We start from the raw sequence: 20,242 nt of genomic DNA on the forward strand, positions 1-20,242 counted from the left end.
CCTCTCCAAGTCCTCTCCAAGCCCGTGACGTACGGGAGTGTGCCGTAGCGGGAGCTGTCAGTTGTCTCCAGTCCACTAGGTCTTCGAGCCTCTGAATCCAGGCTGTCTGGGGGCAGCAGTGTGAATGGCAGGGCAATAAGTGGAAGTGGGACCCCACCTGCCTAGCAAGGAGACTGGGCCTGGATCCAAAGAGAGGGGGCAGAGAGGAAATGCCCCCCAGAGGTGACAGCCAAGGCAATGCCAGTGCCAGCTGCATCGCTCTTCTGTGCAAGCCTCCCTCTGGTAACCGGCTCAGCTCTAAGGCATCCGGAAACCTACTGTCACTCTCATGGCAGTTGCTGAGCTGACAGGCTGTCACCGGGTAGGACACACCAGCGACACTGGAGAGGGATGTGAATGGCATCGAGAGAGGGAAGGCTCAGCCCAGTCAGTGCAGCTCACCAACCAGCACCTGTCCCAGACACAGGGCCCGGCTACACTAGGGAAGTGGCGCTTTGCTGACACTGGCCAGGTGAGCTGCATTCCATCCCTCCATGCAGCAATGCAACTGGGCACTAGGCTGCCCCAGATTTGCCCACGACCCAGTGTGACCCGCAGAGCCCCTTCCCAGTAAGAAGGGGAGAGCCTAGCATGATCTGGCCCTAGGTCCAGCCCTTGGAGGTTCCTCCCCCACCTCCATCTCTGTCAGAGGCAGCCACATGGGCTCTTTCTCCGTCTGCATCATGGATCTGAGAGACCAGCCAGGAGCTGGTACCAGAGTGGTGCTTTGTGGGTCTGGAGGCATTCGCTCCCTCACTACCAGTGCAAAATGAGTTCCACTCACTCCTTCTCTGTGCTGCATTGCTGACAATAAAGCCATTAACTCTGGCAATGAAAAATCAGCCTGCTTACATCCCGCTGGCCCTTCTCCACCCACTGGCTTCACCGGGTGTGCAAATACAGGATCACTTTGTCCACTACTCTAATGCAGCCACCTCTGGGGTTGAACACAGCAGCAACACAACGGGAGAGGACCCCTGGGCGCATAAGGGAATATTGGTGATGTTGCTGAAATCAACACCCACCCCAGGGCCAAACTCAAACTAAATACCAACCTAGTTACACATGCCTGGGTCCAAAATGGAGAATCAGAACATCCCTGGCCCAGTCTGACATCCTAACCCAGCGTCTCCCCGAAGATCATGGGAGAAGGATAACCCAGTTCCCTCCCATTTCCAGCTTGACTTTGTCTGAAGATCTGGCCCCACAGCACCACCGCGCAGTTCCGACCTGCCCAAAAACCCCAGGTGAGCCCAAAGGGGCCAGCATGGCAGCTTGCCGGGCCCATCCCACCGTCTCTGAACAAGCTCCTGCCCATAACATGGTGCCCATCCCAGCTGTACAGAGAGGGGCTCCCCCCCCAGCTCTGCCCCAGCAAACACAGCCCCAGACAGCCCTGTCTTTAAACTGCCATAGCACAAGGCAGCACCTAGCCAGACGTCTAATGTGCTGTCTGCTACTGCCCCCTGGGGCTCACGCAGGGTATGACCGCCCTGACCCAATTAACCCAGGTAATGATATTCTCCTGGCTCTGCCTGGGCTCTTCCCTGCAGTTAACCCCACGCTGTCCAGAGACCCAACCCTCCCTAGGTGTTTCTCAGGCCTGTCCCCTGGCTGGTACCCATCAAAGGCCCAGGGAAGCACAAGCAGTAAAACAGGACAGCACCTAGATACATCCATCCCTCCTGCCTGTGTTGGCCGAACTCCTGGGGATCCGCGGCGGTGGCAATCATCCCCTCCAATGTGGATCAGGACACATGGTTGTGTCTCCCAGCCCCACACACCTGGGTCTTGCTCCCAGCAATGCTCCCTGCCCACTCCCCACCACTGCTTGGACCCCAGCCGAGCGGGCATTTGCATGCAGTGTGCTGGCAGATTCATGGCCTCTCCCTCTCCAGGTCCCTCAGTTCGGGCTGGACCCTCTGGCTGCTAGAGGCACTGACTGGGCATCCCTGCTCTTTCTAGCCAGGTGGCTGCTGACACCGCGCTAGTTCTACTGCAGCAGCCAGTTCCTTCCTCACAGGTTCTCCATGCTCTGAGGGTGCAGCCCAACCCCCTGGGCCTGGCTGTGCCTGAGGGGAGAAGGGATGGTTGGGGACAGAGCTGCAATCCCAGCTGCATTTCCCCACTGCTCCTGCATGCTCATCCCCCATGACAGTGCCACAAGCCCAGCTCTCAAAGCACTGGGCCAGCCCGGCCCTGCCTGCACAAGGACACTGGAGGTCAGTGGAGGACAGGACCCAATCAGCAGCCCCAGGCAGCTCTTTCCTAAGCTGTATGGTTCTTGGCTCCCTTCCATCTCTCACTGATCATCACCGGCTCCAGCCGCATTAGCCCAGCCCCATGGTCCATCTGCCAGGTGCAAGTGGCATCCAGGCCTGGAGTGACTCATTCCCAGCCCTGCTGAGCACCTCCACATCTGACAGGCCTCAGCATGACAGACTAGCTCAGCCTGCAGATGGCAGGTGTGTGCTGCCATCACAAGGTCCCGTGGCCAGCGCCCTTCTGTGATTTGCCTGAATCTAACCAGGGTGACAGTCACCCCCGCACGGGGTGCGGCGCAGGCCAGTGGGCCACATGGCTAGATCCAATGCCTTCCTCTCGGAGCTGTGAAACTCATCTTGCTAAATGGAGCTGGAGTGGGGTTCCCAGCCCCCTGTCCATGGCTCTGAAAAATGGGCAAGTGCTGGCATGTGCCTCTCTGGCAGCGTGGGCACGTTCATACTGAGCCAGTCCAATGCCTGGCCACCACACCCCACTACTTGACTGTCTATGGGCTGCTGTATAGTAAATACCCCACAGCACCTCTGCATTCTCACCCAGCATCATTAACATACACCCTTCCCGGCATTCACACCCTGCATTATTAACACACACCCTGCCCACCATTCACACCCTGCATCATTAACATACACCCTGCCCACCATTCACACCCTGCATCATTAACATACACCCTGCCCAGCATTCACACCCTGCGTTATTAACATACACCCTGCACAGCATTCACACCCTGCATCATTGACATACGCACTGCTCTGCATTGGCACCATGTGTCAACACAAAGACCTTGCTCTTCTCTGCATTCACACCCTGTGCGATTTAACACACACCTCGCTCTGCATTCACACCATACATTAACAGACTCCCTGCCCAGCTCTGCATTCACACCTTGTGTCATTAACACATTGTCACAAAGCGTGGGGGAACACAAGGCCCTACACCCCCGGCTTCCTGCAACTCACCATGACTCTCAGCCAGCCAGTAAAACAGGTTTATTTAGATGACAGGAACACAGACCAAGACAGGTCTTGCATGCACGGACAACAGGATCCTCCCCAGTTAGGTCCATCTTGGGGTCCCAGGGGCACCACAGCCCCATTGGGGAATCAGAGCCCCGTCTGCGCTTCCCTCCATTCCTTAGCCAATTCCTGAAAACTTCCTCTCTCCCCCCAGCGTCTCCTCTCCCAGCCTTTGTTCAGCTTCCCGGGCAGAGGTGTCACCTGGCCTCTAACCCCTTCCTGGGTTCTCATGTTACATGCTCAGGTATCTTTCCTCAAGGCCGGTCTCCCATCCTCCAGTGCAGATCGTCCTCTCAGGCCAACACTCCCCACTCAGCATTCACAGACCACATTAAGAACAGTCCCAGTTCGTCACACACATGCACAGCCCAGCTTTGCATTCACACTCTGCATCAAGACACCCATCCTGCTCTGCTCTGCATTCACACCCTGCATCATTAACACACACACTGCTCTGCTCTGCATTCTCACCATGCGTCATTAACACACACCCTGCTCTCCGTTCACACTTTGTGTCATTAACACAGGCCTGCTCTGCTGTGCCACTATCCTCAGGCCGACCTCTCAAATATCGATACTAAGGATGGGTCCCATCTAACAGGCTCCCATCTAAAACCCTCCCCACTGACCCCAGAGAGGGGCTGGGGACAGTTACTGTCCCTGCTTTCCAGAGGCCACCTGGGCAGAGCGGCTGGGCAGGGGTGGTGGGACACTCACCACCCCTGCCCAGCCACGTCCCCAGAATACATGGCAGGGGGGGTCAGTGACTTCCCTCCATCACAGCCCCATAATGCTCCAGGAAGAGTGTGAAAGGTCTGCCCCACACAGCTCCAATGCTGCCTCCCAGGCTGGTGCACAGTGGGGGCAGCCAGCTCCTCCACCCTGGCCTTGAATGACCCCCCCACAGACATGCTGGCCTAGGACTTGCTCAGCTCCACTCCCCCCACTCCCACCAATAGGCCAGCACCCACCTCAGCAGCCCACTCTGTGCCATGGAGCGGAAGCTCAGGATCCCCCCGATGATGGTCATTCTTTTCAGCACATGGTCAGCAGCTGGGGGAGAGACGGGGTCGGGGGTGAATCGTGAGGACACACAGGAGAGAGGGCTGCAAAACAAATGGGGTACAATGTACCCCTGGGACTATGCCTGGGAACTAGCACCCCTCACCCCAACCCTGAGCCCCCCTCCTGAGCCCCCAGCTCTGCCAGTACCCCTCACCCCAACCCTCAGCCCCCCTCCCGAGCCCCCAGCTCTGCCAGTGCCCCTCACCCCAACCAGATCCGCATCTAATATTTCTGACCCTCACAAGTGAAAACAAATAGCGCCGCCTCGCCCCGCCCCCCGAGCGTCGCCCAAGTCCCCGTCCCCTCAGCGCTGCGCGGCCGAACCAAAAAAACCCCAAACCAAACCCCGAGGGCCGCCTGGTCTCCAGTGCTGCCCAAAGCACGTGCTTGATGGGTTGGTGTCTGGAGCCAGCCCTGGACAGCACAATGGTCCCAGTGCTGGCCTGGCGCAGCAGCGCCTCCAGGTACCTGCATGGAGCCAAAAAGCCTCCACTTACACTGGACAGCCAGGCCCAGCACTGTTCTCCCAGCCTGCTCAGAGTCTGCCCTGCCAGAGCCCAAACTCCCTTGTACCGGTGTGTGAGCATGGGATGGGATTGAGGGGCACTAGCAGAGCTGTGTGGGGAGCTCAGAGCTGGGCTAGCAGGGGCTGCGGGTCGGGAATGAGGGGCACTGACAGAGCCAGGCAGAGCCCAGGGCTGGGATAGCAGAGGGCTATGGGTCAGGACTGAAGGGCACTGGAAGAGCTCGGGGGAGCTCAGAGCGGGGATAGCAGAGGGCTGCAGCTCAGCACTGAGGGGCACTGGCAGAGCTGGGCAGAGCCCAGAGCTGGGCTAGCAGGGGCTGCGGGTCGGGAGTGAGGAACACTGACAGAGCTGCGGAGAGCTCAGGGCTGGGCTAGCAGGGGCTGTGGGTCAGGACTGCGGGGCACTGGCAGAGCTGTGAGGGAGCACAGGGCTGGGACAGCAGAGGGCTGTGGGTCGGGATTGAGGGGAACTGGCAGAGCTGGGGAGAGCCTAGAGCTAGGATAGCAGAGGGCTGCGGGCCAAGATTCAGGGGCCCGGGCAGAGCTGTGGGGAGCCCAGAGCTGGGCTAGCAGGGGCTGCAGGTTGGGATTGAGGGGCACTGACAGAACTGGGGGGATAGGAGCCCAGGGCTGAGACAGCAGAGGGCTGTGGGTCAGGCTTGAGGGAAACTGGCAGAGCTGTGTGGGGAGCCCAGGACTGGGATAGCAGAGGGCTGTGGGTCAGGATTGAGGGACGCTGGCTAAGGCAAGCTCTCACGTGGGCAGCCTGCCCCCTTGTTGGCTCTAGAAGTAGGTTTTTGTTCCTTCTTCTCCCCAGCCCTATTTGCCCAGAAAGTACAAGATCAAGGGGCCTGACTTTTTCTCCCATTGCTGTCCCCATGCTGGGCAGGGCCACCCATCGCTCTCTGAGTGCCGGCTTTCCAGCGCCATGAAATCCCCCTAGGTGCACAGAACCACAGAAATATGGGGCTGGAAGGGACCACAAGAGGCCAGGCACAGAGGCAGGACACCTGGACCATCCCTGACAGGGATTTGTCCAACCAGTTCCCACAAACCTCCAGTGATGGGGATTTCACAACCCCCATGGAGCCTGCTCCAGAGCCCAGCGACCCCAGGAAGCTTTTCCCACTATCTAACCGAGATCTCCCTGGCTGCAAACAGCGGATTCCTTCGTGTCCCATCAATGCACATGGAGAACAACTGGGCCTCGGCCTTCTTCAGAACAGCCCTGACCGTAGCTAAAGACTGGTGTCAAGTCCTACCTTGGCCTTCTCTGCTCTACACTCGACATGCCCAAGACTCTCAACCTTTCCTCATAGGTCAGCTTTTCCCACTTCCCCCATCCCTCCAGGCACCTCCCAGGCTCTCCTGCCCCATGGCTCAGGGATACCCAGGGCTCTCTCCTGTCCGGTGGCCCAGGCCAGGCTGCCCCCAGCCCAGGCACCCACCAGTTGGTGTAGATGGTGGTGAGGGTCTGCTCCCCGCTGGAGTCCAGGGGTTGTGTCTGCTGAAGCAGGACATTGTGGATGATGCGGCTGGAGTCCACGCACGTGAACTGCCTCAGTGACTGGATGAAGGCGAGGTAGGAGCACAGGCCAGCCAGCACCTCAGAGGGCCGCGCAATCTCCTGCGTAGCCTGGTTGTAGCTGGCCATCCACACGAAGGATCTGTAAGGGGATGGGGGGCTCAGAGGGGGCCCCACACAGACCTCCGAGTGGATCTGCTGAGCCCACAACCTTCCCGCTGAAAGCACCCAGCCCCACTCCCATGTTCCCTGCAAATGGGCATTTCTCAGCACAACTCAGCTCAGAAGTTGGCTGGGGCTTGTGGATGTAACAGCACCAATAGCCAACTCAGTCTCCCAGCCCGAGAGCCATGGACAGGGACACTCCACGTTCACCTCCCTGCCCAAGGGCCATGGACAGGGACACGCTGTGCCCCCCTCCCCACCCGCCCACCTGAGGGCCATGGACAGGGACACGCTGTGCCCCCCTCCCCACCCGCCCACCTGAGGGTCATGGACAGGGACACGATGTGCCCCCCTCCCCACCCGCCCACCTGAGAGCCATGGACAGGGACACGCTGTGCCCCCCTCCCCACCCGCCCACCTGAGGGTCATGGACAGGGACACGATGTGCCCCCCTCCCCACCCGCCCACCTGAGAGCCATGGACATGGACACGCTGTGCCCCCCTCCCCACTCGCCCACCTGAGAGCCATGGACAGGGACACGCTGTGCCCCCCTCCCCACCCGCCCACCTGAGGGCCATGGACAGGGACACGATGTGCCCCCCTCCCCACCCGCCCACCTGAGAGCCATGGACATGGACACGCTGTGCCCCCCTCCCCACTCGCCCACCTGAGAGCCATGGACATGGACACGCTGTGCCCTCCTCCCCACCCTCCCGCCTGAGGGCCATGGACAGGGACACGCTGTGCCCTCCTCCCCACCCTCCTGCCTGAGGGCCATGGACAGGGACACGCCACATCCCCCTCCCCACCCGCCCACCTGAGGGCCATGGACAGGGACACGCTGTGCCCCCCTCCCCACCTGCTCGAGGGCCATGGGCAGGGACTCACCACTCTGCCATTCCCACCTGCCCAAGGGTTGTGGGCAGGAACGCAACATGTCCTCCTCCCAGCCCATGGGCCATAGTCAGGGACCTGCCACGCTCCCATCCCCGCCTGCCCGAGGTCCACGGGCCATGTGCAGGGACCCGCCACACCCAGCCAGCCACGGGGCCTACGGACCTGTTGAGCCGCGTTTCCAGGTGGCTGCTGAGATATTCGGCCGGTGTGACCATGCGCTCGAACACGGTGAAGCTGGGGACGTGGTTGATGCTCAGGGAGAGCTCGCTCAGCACCTGGTGCAGCTTGTCCATGCTGGGGGCAGAGACGCCGGCACGGTCACCGCTCGCCGCAAATGGCTCTGGAGCCCGGGCCCCTCCAGCACACCTGTCAGCCCAACGCACACTAGCTCCCAGACCCCAAATGTGATGGGACCATTCAAATGAATGGGAAAGTGGGCAGCACAGATACCTGAGTTCACCCCACCTCTGCTCCGAGGGGCGATGTGCAGACCAGATGCCTGGGTTCACCACCCCCTCCACTCTGAGGAGTGATGGGCAGCCCAGATGCCTGGGTTCACCCCACCTCTGCTCTGAGGGGCGATGGGCAGCCCGGACGCCTGGGTTCACCACCCCCTCCACTCTGAGGGGCAACAGGCAGGCTGGAGGCTTGGGTTTACCAACCCCTCCGCTCCAAGGGGTAACAGGCAGCTCGGATGCCTGGGTTCACTCGACCTCTGCTCCGAGGGCTGACAGACAACCCAGATGCCTGGGTTCACCCCACTTCCACTCCAAGGGGCAATGGGCAGCCCGGATGCCTGCGTTCACCCTACCTCCGCTCCAAGGGGCAATGGACAGCCTGGATGCCTGGGTTCACCCTACCTCCACTCCAAGGGGCAGTGGGCAGCCCGGATGCCTGGGTTCACCCTACCTCCGCTCTAAGGGGCAATGGGCAGCCCGGATGCCTGGGTTCACCGCCACCTCCACCCCGAGGGGCGACAGGCAGCCCAGATGCCTGGGTTCACCCCACCTCCGCTCTGAGGAGCAACGGGGCAGCTCTGAGGATGGGAGTGCTTATGAAGGGCCAGTTGCCAGTATCGCTTCCCAGATCTGAGCCATCAGCCATTCTGGGGACCCAGAACCTGTCCCCCCACTGCCCGGTTACCCCAGCCATCTGAAGCACACGGGGAGGAGTCCTCTGAATGGGGAGAACCCCCACCCCCAAGGGATGGCAGAGCAGCTCTAATGCCCCTTGGGAGACCCCCATGCAGTGGGCTTACTTGCTCACCATGATCCGGTCCTTCCTCTGGCTCTCAGCCCCTGGCTTGTCCCGCTCCGGCTCCCCCTTGTTGCGGGGCTGCTTCTGGGCCTTCTTGTTCTGGGCCTTGCTGATGATGGAGGTGCAGTGTTTGGGCAGTAGCTTCCCAGGAGATAGAGACAGGGGCTCTGAGCGAGGGAGGGGCTGGGAGCTTGGAGGGCCAGGATTTGGCAGCCCCCCAGACGCACGTAGGGTCCCCTCCCCCCACACCCCAGTCCTGGTGCAGGACACATCTCACCTGCCTGGCATCTGGCTTGTCTTGCCACAGAGCCACTGGCCACACTGATGCCCACCCCCACCGCCGCCAGGGCTCAGCAAGCAGCAGTCACTGGCCATTTGTTCCCTGGCAAGGCTACATGACTCCAACCACGGCCATCTCCATAGCCCCCAGCACCAAACAGCCCCGCAGGGCTTTGCCAGCCTGGAGAGCAGCCTATGGAGGGCCGGCCACAGCCCTCAGTCAGCGCGCCCAGATGGTGAGCAATCCTAGTACATATAACTGCTGCTGTGCACTCAGCTGGCACCTCAACAAGGTACCCCACCCAGGACCACGCCACACCCTGTGCCCCTCACCTGCCCACCAAACCCCCGGCTGGAAGCAAACCCACCCAGTGCCATGCCACACCCCATAACTCCCTTGCTCACTGATGTGCCCCCAGTCTGGCAGCTCCCCCGGTACCACCCAGCCCCATGCCCATGCCCATGTCCCTCACCTTCTCACAGAGGGGTCCCCAGGCTGGCAGATCCCCCAACACCCCCCAGCACCATGCCACACCCCTCACCTGCTCACTGAGTTTGCGCTGCTCGGCACATGCTCCATGATGCAGTTGGCAGCCTGCTTGGCGATCTCTTCCAGGAAGCTGTTGCATAGACCCAGGCTGCAGCTCTTCAGGTGGGGATACTGCGGAGAGAGGCCAGGGACGGCTCACGGCTCTGCTCCCCCACCTGGCACCTTCCAACCACAGATCCCAAATGCCAGCCACTGAGCTTCTTACCCCATGGGGGAGGCAACCCTGCCCCCCCATGCATTGTCCTGTGTGCCCCGTCTCCTCCTCACCCACACATCTCCATGCATGCCTGCCCACCCCTCCCCTCCGAGTTCTCCCCACATGGATCATCATACATGCCCCCCGGCCCTCCCACGGGGGGGTTCTTCCCCTTTATATTGCCACCCGTGTCCCCATGTCCTCCCTAAATCCCCATGCATGTCCCCCGTACCTCCCCGATGCATTACCATGCATGCTCCCCAGGCTCTCTCCAGGCAGTGCCCCTCCTCATGCATTACCCCCCAGCTACGCACCTCCTCTGGACACATGGGGTGGGTGCCGTGGGCAAAGTGGCTGCAGACAAGCGGGAAGACGATGGTGAAGCGCAGCATGGCCGGCTCCTCCATGGTCAGAGCAAACAGCTTCTCGAAGGTGCGGACATAGAAACTGTTGAGGTAGAAGGACCCATCAGCACAACTGGGGCAGGAAGAGTCTGTGTGTGCGCACACAGCTCTCCATGTAGGTGTGTGCATGTGATTCCATGTTTGTGTGTATGTGTGTGATTCTGTATTCATGTGATTCTGTGTTTGTCTGCATGTGCAAGTCCATGTGCATGTGATCCCACGTTTGTCTGTGTGTGCATGTGCTTTTCCATGTAGGTATTTGCATGTGATTCTGCGTGTGTGATTCTGTATTTGTGCGTATGTGTGTGATTCCAGGTGTGTGTGATTCCGTGTTTGTGTGTATGTGCGTGATTCCATGTGTATGTGCTTCCGTGTTTGTATGTTTGTGATTCTGTGTTTGTGTGTGCGTGCATGTGATTCCATGTGAGCAGCACCACCCCAGCCCCTTCACATTGCTCAGAGGCCTGGATCCCACTGGCTGCTGTGCCCTCTGCAGCTGCATCTCAGTCCCTCATACCCTGGATCAGAGCCAGGTTCTGGGAGGCGTGGGTCTGAATGGGCCAAGCACAGAGCCAGAAGCCAGGCCTTAGCAACACTGTTGGGCTAGCTGCACCAACTCTTCCTGCCCACCATCTGACTGTCCAGTGCTCCCAGAGTGACCCCTGCCCAGAAAAGTCAGTGAACAGGCCTCACACCACGGCTCCGAGGCCAGTAGATCCTCTCCCGCACCAAATGGTGCGATGGGGAAACTGAGGCACTGATGGGGTTGAGGCATGCCAGTCATACATTTTAACATTTTTAGAAGGTCTCTTTCTATAAGTCTATAATATATAACTAAACTATTGTTGTATGTCAAGTAAATAAGGTTTTTTAAATGATTAAAAAGCTTCATTTAAAATTAAATTAAAATGCAGAGCCCCCCAGACTGGTGGCCAGGGCAGCCTGAATGCCACTGAAAATCAGCTCGCGGGCCGTCTTCAGCGACCAGCCGCTGGAGCACATCAGACGTTTGTCTGCTAGACTGAGGAACCTAAATGCACCCTTTTCCATTTTCCCGGCGGCAGGTACTAGGGACTGTGATCCAGTCGCCCTTTGACCTGCTCTTTGTGAAGATAATCCACGGAGAACCTGCAGTGTTTCACCAGAGTATTTTCCAATGCTACAGGGAGCTGCTTTAGCTCTCCTGGCAGCAGTCTGGCCTGCAGTGCTGGGGCTGCCGACTCCCCAACCCCCAGGGCAGGATCCACAGCGTCTCCCCTTCCCCGCAAGGGTCATTTCCCATCTCCCCTCGCTTGCTCTTGGCCCACATCCTCTCAGGCCACGCCAGCCAGAGCAGGTGCCACTTGGACCTTGCAGCAGCCGCACCCCCTTTGCACACCTGTGCTGGGGTATGGACCACACGTTTCTGGCTGAATTGGGCACAGGATTGTCACCAGGGCCACAAACTAATGCCATGTCACTTGGTTCAATTTCCTACCCCCAAACCAACGCCCCCATGCTGCGGGGCCTGAGCAGAAACCCCGACCTTCTCCTCTGCTCAAGGGTCCCATGGGTCCACTGCACCCCACTCAGCATGGGACCCACACAGCCTCCCATATCTTACAGTGAATAGTGTCTGTCTCCCCCCCCCCACAAGAGCCAGACCCCCTCTAGTGCCTGTCCCCTTCAAGAACCAGGCCCCCCACAAGTGTCTACTCCCCACAGAGCCAGACCCACCATAGGCCTGTCCCCCTCAAGAGTCAGACACCCCGCTACATTACCTCCCCTCCCCAGAGCCAGACCTGCTCAGCACCTCCCCCTATCCACGCTGGACCCAGAATGGGCCTACCCCCCCAACACACACACGGAGCCAGCCCCCACCAATTCCCCCGCCACCCCAGACCCAGGTCCTCCCAGTGCCTACCCCGCACAGAGTCAGACCCACCATGGCCCTGTCCCCCTCAGGAGCCAGACACCTGCCCACATTGCCTCCCCTCCCCAGAGCCAGACCTGACCAGTGCCTCCCCCTCTCCGTGCCAGACCCCACAATGGGCCTAGCCCCACACACGGAGCCAGCCCCCACTAATTCCCCCCCACACAGAACCAGACCCTCCCAGAGCCTGGCCCCGCCCACAGAGCCAGACACCCCCAGTGCCGGTCCCTCCCCCAAGCAGAGCCAGGCACCCTCAGGGTCCTCCAGTCCCAATAGCCAGACCCACCCAGGGACTGGCCTGCCCCTGACAGACCCACCACGGCCTGTCACACCCAGAACCAGACCCACCCAGGGTCTGGCCCACCCCGAAGATCCAGACCACCCCAAAGCCTGTCCCCACTCCCCACTCCCTGACAACCAGACTTCATCTTGGACCACCACCCCTTGCCCATGACACCTCAGGTCCCATCCCCCCAGTCCCACCCCGCCTCCTGCAAGCCTGGCCCTGCCCTGACCTGTCAGCATAGTCCTCAGGGGTCTTGGTCTTGGTGATATGCTCAGCGTGACGCACCAGCCAGTTCACCTCGTCACGGCACAAGGAGAGCGCCACGAAGACGCAGAGAGCCTGGCAGGGCGGAGATCGGTGGGGTCAGCTCCAGGCAGGGCTCACAGGCACCACCGCAAACCAGACAGCAAACAGGGGAGGGGCCATCAGAGCCAAATAACCTCCCCTCACGGGCAGCCAGGGGCATGGGGTCATTCAGGGCTACCTGGGATGGGGGGAATCACTTCACAGGGGCAACGGAGAGGAAACAAACCTCCTGGCATGGCCCTGCAACACAGGCAGGCCCACACGTGCCCTGGCGGGTAGATTACGTCTGTGTCTGACCATTTCCTCCCTATGGCACTGCAGAGGGACGAGGGGGGCTCTGCCGAGAGCTAAGAACTGATTGTCCTGGTATTGCCAGACCTTGGTACAGGAAATTATGTCTGAGCTGTGGACACGTGGGCTATTAGGCTCAGAACCCAAGGGCGAGAAACCTGTCACAGGACCGGTGACAAGGGACAGCCTGGGGCTGAGCCCATTGCCTCACTGCCCAAGGAAGATGCACCCTTGAGCCTACCCAAGACAGAGGAAGCCCAGGGGACATCTCGGCCGAGGGCCTGAGGCTCAGACACTGACTGGGACTGAACAAGAGACGAGAGGGAGCACGCTGTGTGCTGCATCCCCCTCACAGCGGGAGATTGGCCAGCCGTCTGGAACTGCTGGAACCGGAGGAGCGTTGCATGGTCTGACCATCGGGTGAGACCCCTTGTCCCCCCAGACCTGGGACTGCAGGGCAGAGACCGGAGCACTCCCTGTCAGTGTGACCGGCAGGATGTGGGGCAGAGGCGCACTGGACATAAAAACACATGGCACCACAGGGACCATACATGTTCACACGCATGCACACGCATGCACACAGACACGCTCACTCCCCTTCTCAGTTCCAGCCGGCCCTGCCCCCTCATCTTAGGGTCCAGCAGCCCCGGCTGGTGGCTCAGCAGCACCTCCAGCTCCCGCACTGCGTTGCATAAGAAAGCCCACCGGTTCCGGTGCAACTGGCCACTGCAAGGGGGGCAGGTGATTGCACTGGACACTGCACTGCCCACCCCCACCCCAGTTCCATGCCCACCCCACAGCCCAGCCCAGCACCAGGGTGTCCAAGGCTGCTCACTCCATCATGGATGCAGCTACAGGGCCATGCAGGGTGGTTGGGTGGGACAGCCGCATCAGGGGAGTAATGAGGGGCAAATATCTCTCATCCCTGAAACCAGTGTGGGGCTGGGACAGCAAGGGCCATGGGTCGGGCTTGAGGAGCACTGTCAGATCTGGGAGGGAGCCGAGGGCTGGGATAGCAGGGGCTGTGGGGCAGGACTGGGGGCATTGTCAGAGCTGGGGGGGGAACCCAGGGCTGGGATAGCAGGGGCCGTGGGAGGAGACTGGGGACACTGTCAGAGCTGGAAGGAAGCCCAGGGCTGGGATAGCAGGGGCTGCAGAGCGGGACTAGAGGCACTGGTTTGGGCGATGGTGGAGGAGCCCAGGGCGGGGATAGCAGGGACTAAGGGTGGAGGGACTGGGGGCATGGGTAGGGCAGTGGGGCAGGACTGGAGCAGCACGAGGTGCTGTGTGTTAGCAGAGGTGTGTTGGACGCCTGCCCTGCCCACACTGCAATGGGCACTGACTAGTGCCAAGGGGACTTCCCCACCACAGGCACTAACCCCCGTCCCCATGGATGACCCAGGACCCAGGTGTGGATGGTGCTCAAGGCCCAGGCACCCTTTACCTGTGTGTCACAGCGTGCTCCTTGCACTCCTTGACATCAGTCACCCACTTCCCGTACCTGCACAGGGGGCGAGAGTGAGTGCTGATCACCAGGGCAGCCCCCAGCCAGCTCTGAGCCCCGGCAAAGCCTTAGCACAACCCCCAGTGCAGCCCCCTGAAGCAGAGCCCCTGGCACAGCCCCCAGCGCAGCTCAGCCCCCTCCCATCCCCAACCCACCAGACTCCAGCATAGACTTTGCTGCATGTGACAAAGTGGGTATTTTCTGTAATATTTCTGATGCCTGTATGTGCCTCAGTTTCCCCCAGACTGTGCATTGCTACCTGTGAAGGGGACAAGGGTTAAGTTTGCACTCGGGGCTGGCTAAGAGATGAGGCAGGGAGGGAGGGTTGCCTGGCTAGCTGACCCTGAAGGTCACTAAAAGTCTGGCTGAGGCTGACCCATCTCAATGGAAAGCCCAGTCACCAGGACAGTGACACCTTGTGCCCAGAGCCAAGTGGGAGGAGCAGGCTCCCCTGGAGAGCAGGCCTGGGCGGGGGGAGGTGGGTGACTGAGTGTTGGCTACTTGAAGGAACCCCCAACCCCTGGGAGCTGAGGAAGGGAGGAAGTCAGAGAGGGAGACACGAGGTCTGAGAAAGGAGCTCCCTGGGGCCCCGGCCTGGCCAGGTCAGCCTGTGCTTTCCCCTTTGGGTCGCTCTGCTGAGGACTCCAGTACTGGGCTCCAGGGGACACAGCTGGGCTGGGGGAGATGGGGAAGGGGCGGCTCTGACGAGGGGACCCAGCGGCACCAGGAGCCTGGCTCAGGGAGCTGCTGAGCAGAGCTCCCAGGGTGGGGCAGGAGGGCTGGAGCTCCGAGCGTCAGTCTCAGGAGGCTGGGAGGCCCCATGGCTGCCCTGGAGGAAGTGAGACCACCTTGGGGTCTGGCACATTAAAGGGGTCCCTCCAAGGGCCTGTCCCAAAGCTGGGGTGTGGGACCGATCCTGGGAGCCGGGACACTGTACTAATCACTTAGGGTGCTCCCTGCCCTACCCATGGGTCTGGTAGGGATCCCCCTCCAACCTTCACCAGCCACCCACCCACACCAGCTGCCCACTGCCTCCCTGCCACTGCCCTGCCCTGAGCAGTTACGCTCCGTCTCCCTGCCAGACGCCCCCCTGTCTCCACCACCTGCCTTCCACCCCCAACCTGCCTTGCTCCAGCAGCCACTCTCCCTGCCCATGCCAGTCCCCACGCATGCCAGCACCCCCCACCTGCTGCCCCCCCCAGTGCCCTGTTACCCTTTCAGATGGCCGAAGAACTCCTCGGTGACCCTGTGGAGCTGCAGGGCATCGTCGCGGATGAGGCTGATGTAGAGCGAGCCCTGCAGGCCCAGCTTCCACAGCTCCAGGCACTGCGGGTTCGAGCTCAGGCAGCCATGGCACAGGAGGAAGCCAACTGCAGGGAGGGGCAGAGGAGAGGGGTCGGGGCACAGCAGGGAGGTGAGGAACACAGGGGGTGGGGTAGCAGGGGGCAAGGGGCACATGGGCATGGCAGGATGCAGAACGTGGCAGGTCAGGAGAGGAGGTGGCAGGAGTGAGGGGCACCACGGGCGAGGTGGCAGGAGCGAGGGGCAGAGGGGCTGGGGCGACAGGAGCGAGGGGCCCCGGGGTGGGGCATGGCAGGCATACAGTAGGTATCAGGACGCAAGGAGGAGTCAGCAGGGGTGAGGGGCACAGGGGCTGGGGCAGCAGGGGTCAGGAGGCACAGGGGGTGGGGTCGCAGGTGCATGGCAGAGCACTGGGAGGAAGCGGCAGGGGTAGAGAGACCCTGGGGTGCGGCATGTCAGGGATACAGTAGGTGGCAGGGCATGGGTTGCAGGGGTGAAGGGCACAAGGGTACAGGAGGGGAAGGGGCATAGTGAGGGGGATGTCAGGGGCACAAGGGGCACAGAGGAGCCGCCAACCCCAACTCCCCATCCTGCCCCCTCCCATCACCAGGGGGTGAGCAAGCACTGCCAGGCATCCAGAGGTCAGCAGACGCGGGTGCTGCTGGGGCAAAAGAGGCAGCGATCCCCAGCACCAAGGCCCCAGATTGGGGCTGCTAGTGTGAGGTAATGACCAGGGCTGGGCAAGGCTCTGGGGCCAGGCTCCTGGCTGGGCTGGGCATTCTCTGGTCTCTGATGCTTGTAACTTTCAGAGAGGTGGGACCTGCCTGATCCCCCAGGACCAGGCAGGTGATGTGACGAGTGTTAACCCTTCCCTGCCAACTGGCTGCCCACCACACTGGGGGCCTTGTACTGTGAAGGGTGCGTATGGGGATGGGTGGATGCCAGGTGGGGCATGGGCCCCCCCAAGTGCCCTTCCCACCAGGTGCAGAGTGACTTACTCAGTATCCAGCGCTCGATAACCTCCAGCGACAGGTGCTCATAGGCCATTTGTGGAGAGAGGGGCCGTTCCTCAGTGTTGCTCTCCATGGCCCTTCCCAGCCACTCACCAGTAGGAACGGACACGGGCAGAGCCGCTGTCCTGGCTCTTGACCCTCACTGCCCCCTTGGCCCTGTGAGTTGACCCAGCCCCCCAGTGCCCATGGCCAAGCACTTGGGATCACTGGGTCCTACGTGAATGGCTGCACCAAGAGGCACCCTGGCATGGCGACTGCCCTTGCTCCCCACAGAGAGGGATCGGCCATGCATGCTGGGAGTCCGTACACTGGTCCCTACACTGCTGGACAAGGGTTGGGGTCTGTCCCAGCCCCCTGGGATCCCCTCAGCTGGGCGAGCCAGCTGCGGGCAGAGCCATCATACAGTGTCTTGCGGGCAACACCCCTTGAGCTCTGCACCCCCAGGACCCGGAAGGCCAGACTCACGACATCCGATCTGGCCGGGCTCAGCATGGTGGCCGAGTTGCTGATCAGGCTCAGGAGCTGGTTGCTGCGCCACTGCTCGGCCGACTGGTTCCTTCGGACAAAAAGGAAATGGAGAGACAGAAGTGCACTGCTCACGGCCAGGAGGAGGCAGGGGGCAGTTAGCAGGGGCAGCAGCAGCAATACAACAGCTACAGCTACAACTACACAACCTCCTAGAAGGAATGCTGGGGGCCAGAAATGGGCCCGTAACCATGTCCTGCTCTCAGGTGAGGATAGCACCATAGGGGACCTGGGGCCAGGCATAAAGCGTTATGTGGAGCTAGGTTTGGGGCTGGATGTCGGGCCAGACCTGCTGGGGGCAGGTTCAGATCTCAGCTGCCCCTGGCTGCGAATCTGGAGCGAGCCACGAGCTGTCCATACCACACTTCCGGTCTCACACACATGGCCCCACAAGCAGCATCCAGCCCCTCACGTGCACTGTCAGAATAAGCATATATGCACACCAGGCCAGGCTGGCACAACTGCATGCCAGCTGTGCCTTACTGAATTCCAGGTGGGCACAAGCCTATCCAGATCTAAAGACCCCTCCCCAAATCTTACAGGAGGATCCACTGAACCCAGGGTTCAACCGAGTGCAGGGGACAACTCAGGAAGAACAGAGTCAGGAGTGGGGGTCTGTGACATTCTATAGCAGGGGTTCTCAAACTGGGGATCAGAGCCCCTCAGGGGGGTGTGAGGTTATTACATGCGGGGTCCCGAGCTGTCAGCCTCCGCCCCAAACTCCACTTTGCTTCCAGCATTTATAATGGTGTTAAATATATAAAAAGTGTTTTTAATTTATAAGGAGGGTGTCGCACTCAGATGCTTGCTATGTGAAAGGGATCACCAGTACAAAAGTTTGAGAACCGCTGTTCTATACCTTGGGGAAGCATCCTGTAACTCCCATATTCTTCATTTTCATATAATCGTACAAAGCATGCCTTGTAAGGTAGCAGGGGAAAGGTTATGATCTGCTGAAAGTCATTTCTCTATCCATATATGTGTATCATCAATGCATATGAAGTTATGAGAAGTGTATTGAATGGTGGTCACTAAAACATGCTGTAAGTTGGGGAATCAACCAGACATTAGCTTCCCAGAAGCAACAGCAAGGAAAGTAACCAACATCAGGGCGGGGTTTCAAATAACCCATCAACAACCATTGTCCAGCAAGGGAGCTACAATTCAGTGATTCACCCGCACAAGGCCGCACCAGGGGAATTGCTCAACCTTGCCTGGAGACTCAGCAGTGCCCCCCAGACATGCCTGGACTTGTGGTCCCCGAGCACATGGACTGAGGGTATAAAACAGACAGGATGGACAGATAGAGTAGACAGAGGTATAAAGCAGACATACTGGGCCTTTCTCCTTCATTCACCTACACTGCAGGCATCAAGGATACTTTGAAGCCTCCAGCTGAGGGGACTGGCCCAGATTTCAAGGAGGAAATCTGTATACTATGGACTGCAATAGCCAGTGGAGTGAGAAAAACTGCTTAAGCTAGATGTTGCCCAGTCTAATAGGGTCGAGAGTTTAGACTGTGTGCTTAAATTTATTTTTCTTTTAGTAACTAACTGACTTTTTGCCAATCACTCAAAATCACTTAAAAGCTACCTTTTACAGTCAATAAATAAGTTTAATTGTTTATCTTTACCAGTGAGTTTGTCTGAAGTGTGGGGAAAATCTGCTCAGGTTTTGCAAAGGCTAGTGTATATCCACTTTCCATTAATGAAGTGGTGAACCAATTAATAAATCTGCATTGCTCATCTTGAGCAGTGCAAGATGATATATTCCTGGGGTACAGTGCTGGGAGCTGTGGGGATTTGGCTCTGGTCCCTTTTTCTGTGTGATTTGTGAGTGGCTCTGGGAGCATCCATGCAATCTAGCTGGGTGTGGGGCTCCACATGCTGTTGTGCTGAGTGATAGCAGCACCTAGAGGGGTTTGCTGCTGGTCACTAACAAGGCATCGTGAGAGACAGCCCAGGCTGGAGAGAGTTAAGGGGGCAAAGCGGTCCCACGGTCCCAGGCTGCACCCCGGGGATCTCATCACAGTGGCCAGCGAGCAGGGGGAAATACACAGCTTGTTGTACTGAGCAAGATTTGCACTTCATACACTGGTGTAAAGAATTTAAGTGAAGGCTTTAAGTGTGGTGGCTAAGGAGAGTCAGGAGGAGGCTACCGGTTTATTTTCTGTTTGCTTATTTTGGGCGAGGGAAGTAGGGTAGAAAAATCAGGAAAATGAGTGAAAGCAGTGAAGCGATTGTGAAAGAGCTTTTGAAGCTGCAAGTTGCAGAAAAGGAGAGGGAGCACCAGAGACTATTGGACCTGAAAGAACTGGAGATAAAGGAGAGTGGGAGAGGAGAGGGGGAGAGAGAGAGAGAGAGCGCAAAAACACCAAGTGAACCTGCTAGAAAGCAGAACCAGAACCCAACAGTCCCAGCAATTCCCATCACTCCAAAAATCAAAGCTTAATTACCAGCTTGGACCTGGTAAAGCTGCCACCACCCAAAAAATTAGAGTGTTTTGGGGCACTCTGGTCCCCCCAAAAACCTTCCCTGGGGGACCCCAAGACTCAAATCCCTTGAGTCTCACAACAAAGGGAAATAAACCTTTTCCCTTCCCCCCTCCAGGTGTTCCTGGAGAGAGACACAGAAGCAAGCTCCGTGAATCTAAACAGAGGGATTCCACCCTCCCCGTTCCCAGCCTTGAAAAACAGAAGTACCGAGAGTTAATCTCTTTTTCCCCCTCACCCAGAGGGAATGCAAAGTCAGGCTAGTAAATCTAACACACACAGATTTCCCCCTGACTTCTTCCTCCCATCAATTCCCTGGTGAGCACAGACTCAATTCCCTGGAGTTCCCCACTAAAGAAAAACTCCAACAGGTCTTAAAAAGAAAGCTTTATATAAAAAGAAAGAAAAA

At 59.2% G+C, this 20,242-nt stretch overlaps 1 protein-coding gene across 1 annotated transcript; it reads right to left on the reverse strand.

Moving 5' to 3' along the window:
• Nucleotides 1-4,309: 4,309 nt before the first annotated feature.
• Nucleotides 4,310-16,984, reverse strand: LOC115640173 (nck-associated protein 1-like; the record flags this gene model as incomplete). The annotated part of the gene is given in 13 exon segments (XM_030543003.1): nt 4,310-4,391; nt 4,744-4,871; nt 6,378-6,596; nt 7,680-7,811; nt 8,776-8,915; nt 9,596-9,627; nt 9,630-9,714; nt 10,114-10,276; nt 12,631-12,740; nt 13,550-13,724; nt 14,443-14,499; nt 15,716-15,872; nt 16,803-16,984. Coding segments are annotated over 13 exon segments (1,568 nt in total), but the record flags the coding sequence as incomplete, so codon positions are not given.
• Nucleotides 16,985-20,242: the final 3,258 nt, after the last annotated feature.

Source organism: Gopherus evgoodei, unplaced genomic scaffold (assembly GCF_007399415.2).
Source record: "Gopherus evgoodei ecotype Sinaloan lineage unplaced genomic scaffold, rGopEvg1_v1.p scaffold_227_arrow_ctg1, whole genome shotgun sequence".
Classification (NCBI taxonomy): Eukaryota; Metazoa; Chordata; order Testudines; family Testudinidae; genus Gopherus; species Gopherus evgoodei.